This window comes from Camelus ferus, chromosome 8 (genome assembly GCF_009834535.1).
Source record: "Camelus ferus isolate YT-003-E chromosome 8, BCGSAC_Cfer_1.0, whole genome shotgun sequence".
NCBI lineage: Eukaryota > Metazoa > Chordata > Mammalia > Artiodactyla > Camelidae > Camelus > Camelus ferus.
Window position 1 is genome coordinate 20,279,921 of NC_045703.1, and position 8,108 is coordinate 20,288,028.

At 43.8% G+C, this 8,108-nt stretch overlaps 1 protein-coding gene across 1 annotated transcript; it reads left to right on the forward strand.

The window, feature by feature from the left end:
• The first annotated feature begins 1,197 nt into the window (after positions 1 to 1,197).
• TPBG (trophoblast glycoprotein) lies at positions 1,198 to 3,315 on the forward strand. Its single transcript, XM_006175507.3, has one exon. It carries the CDS (start codon positions 1,349 to 1,351, stop codon positions 2,615 to 2,617), a length of 1,269 nt encoding a protein of 422 aa, XP_006175569.2. The 5' UTR covers positions 1,198 to 1,348; the 3' UTR covers positions 2,618 to 3,315.
• Positions 3,316 to 8,108: the final 4,793 nt, after the last annotated feature.

An 8,108-nucleotide genomic window follows, 5' to 3' on the forward strand; every position in this document is an offset into this window, starting at 1 on the left:
AATACAGTATGCAAAATGAGGAACCACCAAAGGATGCCAGGGAAGGGGGAGAAAAAGGGATTCCCTCACCTTTTCCTGCACCTTCCTCGTCAATTTCCACCAGGAGGAGGCGCGCAGCCCAGATCCCCACCTAGTCTCCTTTCTTAAATACCCCTACTAAGGGCTGCCGAGGCTGACCACGCGGCTGGAGCATCTCCACTGGCAGGCCTAACCCTCCCCCTCCCTCCGGGTTGGTTTTTCCCAGCTGCGGAGGTTGGGCCTGGTGCTGGGGTGCGAGGAGAATCGGCGCCTGCAGCGCGGAGCCGAGACGACTCTGGTGGGACTCGGAGTTGTCTCCGGAGGTGGCGGCGCGGAGGTGAGCGATGGAGAGTAGGCAGAGAAGGCGAGAACGGGGGGGCGGCTCCGGGCCTCCTTCCCATTCTCAGGCAGGAGAGTAGCGCAGGTCCGGGGTCCCACCGCCGCTTTGTTCACGGCCTCTCCGCTTGCCTTTGGAGCGGACTTGAACCCCCTCGGATCCGAGGGCCTGGCAAGGGAGCGGGCTGGGGGGCAACTGCCGCACCGTCCTCCACTTCTTAATCCGAGAAGGTACTAAAAGAGATCAAAGGACTCCTGTAACCTGAAACTTCACTCTCATCTTAACCTGGACTCCGGCGGGGGTGGAGACCCCGGAAGGCAGGTCGTCTGCGGAGGCGGTGGGGGAAGAAGTTTGGTCGGGAGGCGCTGGGGATTAAGGGAGAAGTTAGACGCGGGGGACGAGACTGATCGGGAGAGGAGGAGGGCGGGAGCTGGAAGGGTATATATTGTTGGGGCCCGGGGAAAGAAGACTTGGCGCTTGGTGTCTTGGGTTGCGCGCCCCTCCCGGGTAAGGTGAGGGCGAGACTTGGACGGGCTTTCGGAGGGAGGTCTTGGGTACAGAGCGGGGACAACTCTGCTTGGAGAGGCCGGTTCCTGCACTCAAGGAGCTGCAGCCGCCGCGCTCCTCACGCTTCTCTCCCGCTTGTCCCAGGTCGCGCAACGGATCCAGCGTGAGGCGCCAACAAAAGAGACGAGGAGGTGCCACTCGGGGGCGGCGGCAGGAAGAGGAGCGGGAGGAGGAGCGCGGAGCCGAGCGTCCTGACCCGCCGTGCGTACTTTCTGGAGGGAAAGGGCGGGGGACTCGGCCCCGGGAGTGGGACCGCCCGGTGGCCTGGGGGTTAGCCAAGTTCCAGCGGCAGCATCCCTCCAACGCTCCCACGAGAGGAAAGTTTGCTCCGGACGCTTCCGGCCCGCCCGCGCCCTCCGGGCCCAGCTTCCTGAGCCTTCGGAGCGGGCGCCGTCCCAGCCCAGCTCCGGGGAGACCCGAGCCGCGATGCCGGGGGGGTGCTCCTGGGGTCCCGCCGCCGGGGACGGGCGGCTGCGGCTGGCGCGGCTGGCGCTGGTCCTCCTGGGCTGGGTCTCCTCGTCCTCCCTCCCCTCCTCGGCGTCCTCGTCCACCTCCTCCGCGTCATTCCCGGCCTCCGCGGCGTCCGCCCAGCCTCCGCTGCCGGGCGGATGCCCCCAGCCTTGCGAGTGCTCCGAGGCGGCGCGCACCGTCAAGTGCGTGAACCGCAACCTCACCGAGGTGCCTGCGGACCTGCCCCACTACGTGCGCAACCTCTTCCTCACCGGCAATCAGCTGGCTGTGCTCCCCGCCGGCGCCTTTGCCCGCCGGCCGCCGCTGGCCGAGCTGGCCGCGCTCAACCTCAGCGGCAGCCGCCTGGAGGAGGTGCGGGCCGGCGCCTTCGAGCATCTGCCAGGCTTGCGCCAGCTCGACCTCAGCCACAACCCGCTGGCCGAGCTCAGCCCCTTTGCTTTCTCCGGCGGCAACGCCAGCGTCGCGGCCCCCAGCCCCTTGGTGGAACTGATCCTGAACCACATCGTGCCCCCTGCGGACCCGGCCGAGTGGCAGAACCGGAGCTTTGAGGGTATGGTGGCGGCGGCTCTGCGAGCGGGCCAGGCGCTCCGCGGGCTCCGCCGCCTGGAGCTGGCCAGCAACCACCTCCTCTACCTGCCCCGGGACCTTCTGGCCCAACTGCCCGGCCTCAGGCACCTGGACCTGCGCAACAACTCCCTAGTCAGCCTGACCTACATGTCCTTCCTCAACCTGACACACCTCGAAAGCCTCCACCTGGAGGACAACGCCCTCAAGGTCCTGCACAACGGCACCCTGGCTGAGTTGCAAAGCCTGCCCCACGTCAGGGTCTTCCTGGACAACAATCCCTGGGTCTGTGACTGTCACATGGCAGACATGGTGACCTGGCTCAAGGAGACAGAGGTAGTGCAGGGCAAAGCCAGGCTCACCTGCGCATTTCCGGAAAAAATGAGGAGTCGGGTTCTCTTGGAACTCCACAGCTCTGACCTGGACTGTGACCCTCTCCTCCCTCCATCCCTGCAGACTTCTTACGTCTTCCTAGGTATTGTTTTAGCCCTGATAGGCGCCATTTTCCTACTAGTTTTGTATTTGAACCGCAAGGGGATAAAAAAGTGGATGCATAACATCAGAGATGCCTGCAGGGATCACATGGAAGGGTATCATTATAGATACGAAATCAATGCGGACCCCAGGTTAACAAACCTCAGTTCTAATTCGGATGTCTGAGAACCAGGCGAGGACAGAATAAGGACAACTATGCATGAGTGTAGACTTAAGCTTTATCCTGTCCCAGGCTTGCTCCACCTCCACCCTCCACTGTAGACACTGACGTTGACTGAAAGCAGTGAAGAGAATTTGCTCCCTTCTTACGTAAAGTTTCTTGGCGTGTTCTGCTACTATAAGATGATGGACAACTGTGCATAGTGTTTTCCCCTTTTCCTTTTCCTGGAACTCAACACGTGTGGAGGGATGCTGTCACGTTTCAGCATGTACATGGACTCCTGGCTGTCTTCCTCTTAGAACAGTTCAAGGCGTAGCAAGTGTACCCACACAGATAGCATTCAACAAAAGCTGCCTCAACTTTTTTGAGAAAAAAAAATTCGTAAATATCAGTTTGATTTCTCATGTACCTAAATCGTGGAGAAAATGATTGCATTCCATAAACTGCCTGCAGACCTTAGCAAGCTCTTCAAAGTAACTCCGTAGTACACGGAAGCACCTGCATCCGAGAGCATGCTTATCATTTACTGTTCTGCATATTACAGAAAATAACTTGCAACCTCAGATAACTTCTTTGATCAAGTAAATTACTTTTTTTGATTGCAGTTTATATGAAACTACGCTGAAGTTTTTTTATAAACTGCATTGAGATCCAAATGACTAAATTGTTAAAAAAAAATCAATAAAGATTCTTAAAAGAATTACAATTGTGTTTAAGTTTGCTATTTGAAAAGAAAGATTGGGGCAATGATACTGAATGGTCCTGGTTCGGATGTTAATTAAGGTATTAGTTATAGCTGAGAATGAAAGAGAAGCAATGTCTTACAAAGACAAACTTTAGAGATGGTTTTGAGATGGTGGATCTTTTCAGGATTTAAATAGAGAATTTGAATATTCATCTAACTAGACGTCTCATAGTCCCAAAGTGAATGCTATTCATTAAACACTTTTGTAAAAGCATTATAAAGTTGGTAAGGGGGAAGAGTTTTGTATAATAAACAGTTCATGGTTTGGGGCTTTTTCTAGACTAATTAAGTTGTTAGGACAGAACAAAATTATTTACATAATAAAACTTTCCATATGAAATTGTGCTGTGGATTTTTAGAGCAGAGTATGAAATAAATACAGTGCAAATAAATGTATGGAGATGAAGTGTCTTGAAGACACAGAATATTCTAAAATAAGAGATTTTAAAATGGAAATTTAAATTTTTTTTCTAAGATTATAATGTATATTGAAACTTAGATTCTCGTGAGAATGTTTTTAAAAACACTTAAAATGGAACATGTATGGTTGATAGTTTATTAGGGCCCCTGCTAATAACATGTTTAAAAAATTGTCATGGTAGGATGAGAATTTGGGGAGATCATCAGAGAGAACTATTTCTGAAAGCAAATGTCTTCACCAATCATAGGTTCTTACGTTTAGTTCAGTATTTAAGAAATTGGGAATATTTTGATTCTAGCTAAACACTGATAGTATATATACCTTTGTGAAGAGTAAGTCACATTAAGGTGTAAGTAAAACAAATTAGTCAATTGACATTGTCTATCAATGAAAGACAAGATTTCCTTTGTTTTTTTTCAGTTTGTTATTTGCCAATTAAGCTTAAAAGTAAGTTCCATTAATCTCTAAGCTCTTATACAAAGTGACTTAAATTTAATTTAGCCATTATTGCATAATTTAAAGTATAGGTAAACTTGTATCAGTAAGTCTGAGGGCCCTTCTTTCTCTTTAAATTGGTTATGTTTCTGGAGTGTTTTATATTTGAAATAAAATTTAGGTTTCCAAAATTTTATAAATGAAATAGGATTAGATAATACTGTGTTCTAGAAATCTGCTTTCGAATAGACTAGAAGAATAGAAACCTATTCCCGCCTTGACTTAAATTCAGAAGTTTTCAAAATAGAGCTAAAAATAACTGAATCTGTTCCTTGTTTAGATTAGATCAAATAGTCAGAATATGATGTTTTAACTTTAACTATATTAAATTTCCTAAGACTCACTTCATGAAATAGTACTCATTATTTCTGGGTTATACTTCAGATCCTACAATTACCTAAGAAAAGGTTAAATATATGGTGCTTAATATTCCATTAAACATTTTAAGTGTTCACCAGGAATTCATAAACTGGCTGGCTGCCATTAGTTCCTAAGAATGATGAAGATATTAGCCTGCCAAAAATAGTGAAAACATCTAATAAATAAAAGCACACCATCTTAGGAATAAACTGCTGATGGACTTTCTATTGGTAAATCTGCTGATACTGTAGAAAAGAACAAATTGTAATAGTCATAGTCTCTGTTCAGAATGATTTCTCCTTCATCATGTGATAATCTAACGGTTAAACCCTGAGCTTTACCTAACATCCAGTAAAGCAGTAGACTCATTAGTCTAGCTTTTCTCATCATCAGCTTGCTAAAAAGTGGAATCTGTGATACAGTGAAGCTGAGTTTTTGCCCTTTAGGTGATGGCTTTTCGGAACTTCTGATTTCTTGCTTCTTTTTTATTCCCTTGCTTCTTCCTTGGTGTGAACTTCCCAGTTTACCACTGCTCTCTTTAGCAGCACATCCCTCAATGCTGTTCTCCAATACAAGGCAATAGACATTCTCAGTAATTTCAAAAATACTACTGTTTGAAAAACAATTGCTATTGTGCAGTTACAATACTCTATAAGCTTATAAGGCATTCTTGGGAGATAGGTGTTATATAAATCCAGTAAGAATACAGGAAAAATGAAAATGAAAGTATCATCACTTTAAGTGCACTTGTTTCAAACACTGTTCCTTAGTACCATGAGGCATTATTGATCCTAGAAACCAACAAGTAATCCACTTCTTAATATTTCTTTTGGTTGGGGATACCTTTTATTACTCAGCCTAGCCTTCATTTATCCTTAACAAGTTTCATTTGAAGAAAGTTAGAAAGATACTTAAAAATTTAAGCACTTGATGAATCCCTCAATTCAAAAAGCTATTAAAATGTCCAATACATTTCTATTTAAAGCAGAAAGACTTTAGGGTAATACAGCTATTTGACCCTAAACTGTAATCCCCCTTTCAATGTAACAGTTTAGTTTGCAGCATTAATATATATATGTCATCAGTTTTGCTGCCCTGTGTGATTCAGTGGTGACCTAAGAGGCACATTTGTACCTTATAGCTGATAGATTTTTCTTACAAAATAAGGAGACTTTGAAGCACATTTGAAAAAAAAAATTAAAGAAAAAGGAGCTATGTAAATTGATGCTAACCATAATAGACAAGATTGCTTTTTTCTTCCCCCCAGAGGTGGGGAAAGGCTTGGTGGAAATAAATGGTAAATCCTTTTAAAATATCTTGATTGACAACAAATGTGGATTATGCACAACCTCAATATTTAATCAGCAATAAGTTACATCTTTGTTTTCTGGGTTTTTTTTTAAGTGGATGGAAAAAAAAAGAAGGTCTAAGCGAACCGTGGTTGTTTCCTGAGAGATCCTGTTGACTCTGTCCTCTTGGCCTAACGTTCCAAATACGGGGCTTACCTTCTTGAGGACTTTAGAGGTTTGCTGTGCTGGTTTGGGCATCTTTCATATCATTTCTGCTTTTCGTTTACATTTTTCTCCAAAGACTACACTCAGAGACCACATGAGGATTTGCAGGTTAAAACCCATTTGGCCCATGCTTTCGTCCTACTTCAAAATCCATTCAGTCATACCGCCCTCAGAGAGTGGCCCCAGAAAGTGAAGATACATTTTTCAGGTGCAATTCAGGTTTCACTTTTACACCTGTGCAAGAATTTTTCAGTGAAGGAGAGGGAAGGAAGAAATTTATATTTCTAGATCATAGATGAAAAATACCTTGACAGTGTCTCTTTAAAATCTTTTAAAAATACTGCAGCACTGCACTAGAAATAATTTGTTTAAGATAATATACTCTACATTGTCCAGGTGATCCTGTCTTCTTTTAGAAGGAGAAAAACAGCTCCTCAAGGATGTTTTATACAGGTATTTTCTCATTCATATCTGCAGAAATGTTTGATTAGAAAATGCAGGCTGGTTTTATTTTGTTTTGCCTTAAAACATTTCAGCAGCCCTAACTTTGCCATGGGTTAAAAAACAAAACTAGATTTAAAAAAAATTTAATATATGATTTATGTAATTTATGATTTATATATTTATATAATTTACATATAATGTATATTATTATATGATTTATACTTTTTGTTAAATTATAATTTATATACATTATATAATTTATCCAAATTACATAATTTATATAATTTTGACAAGAATAAGAATTCTTAGTATTTCAGGGCTTAGATGTGTTTCTTAGATGTGTCAAGCCCAGTTTCCCATTCTACATGTGAAAAACTTGATAATTGTGACATATCATTGTTATATAGTGACAACCAGGACTGGATCTCAGGGTTCCAGATTCCCCTTCTAGTCCCTTTTTTTTTTTTTTTGCCATGTGATAGTATTACTGATTACCTAACTTAAGACCTTTGAAATTCTCCTGCCTAATTAAAAAAAAGGGAATTGATGTGAATTTGTTTTGTTTTTGCTCTGCACTCAAATGTTCCCTGTATTTGTTTGCGCAAAATGTCACTTTCAGTGTGTTAAAAAAATTAGTTTCAGACCCCTGAATACACTTCAGTATGTTTGAAGTAATTTTGTCATAAGCAATCTTATTACTGTAAAGCTCCTCTGAATCCACAGTATGATAGGAAATATTTCAGAAGTTTAATGGTGATCTTTCTTTTGAAGAGACAAATGAAACTCTGGAAAGCTGTGCTAGCATGTATAATTCTATCTTAAAAGATGAGTTAGCTCATCTGGTGAGAATACTAAACAAATGAGACCAAGTTCATGGCCATGAAGTCAGTCAGTCACCAGGTGAGACAGTCAGCTTTGCATGGGCTGGTCAGCTGTCCTGGGGGCACCCGCAGCAGGTGCAGGCTGCCACCCGTCCTCTGGGGGACCAACCAGGGAATCTACATCAATGCAAATCCATCATCACCCTGGAAAACCAGTGGACTGATGGACCAAACCCCAGCAGCCCCGTTGCTGATGTGTAAATTCTTTACACACGCAGGTCTTAACATGACAGTCCCTATACCCTCACGCTGTAGTATGCAGGCCACAGATCACAAAAGTTTTCTCATTTATGTGAATTTTGTGAAAAATCTAGAGGTGCCTTTTAATGTATCACATGGGAAATTAATCAGATTTGCCTGGCTATTTAAAATGAAAATGTGGTGTAAGATTCGGGATCATGATTACTATGTCACAAACCTGGATGTAAATGTTTATAAAAATAGAAATGCAGTTTATGTTTAGCTGATATTTTAGGATAATAGGATTTATTTGTGGTTCCCAGTTTAACTTGGTTAATGTAAGAATAAATTTGTTTTTAAGGAAGCAAACACTTAAAATATAACCAACTGTAATACTTTCTGTGAAAAGTAAGCATTTCATATGTTTTAAAGAACCTGAAGATGTCATCAAGATAG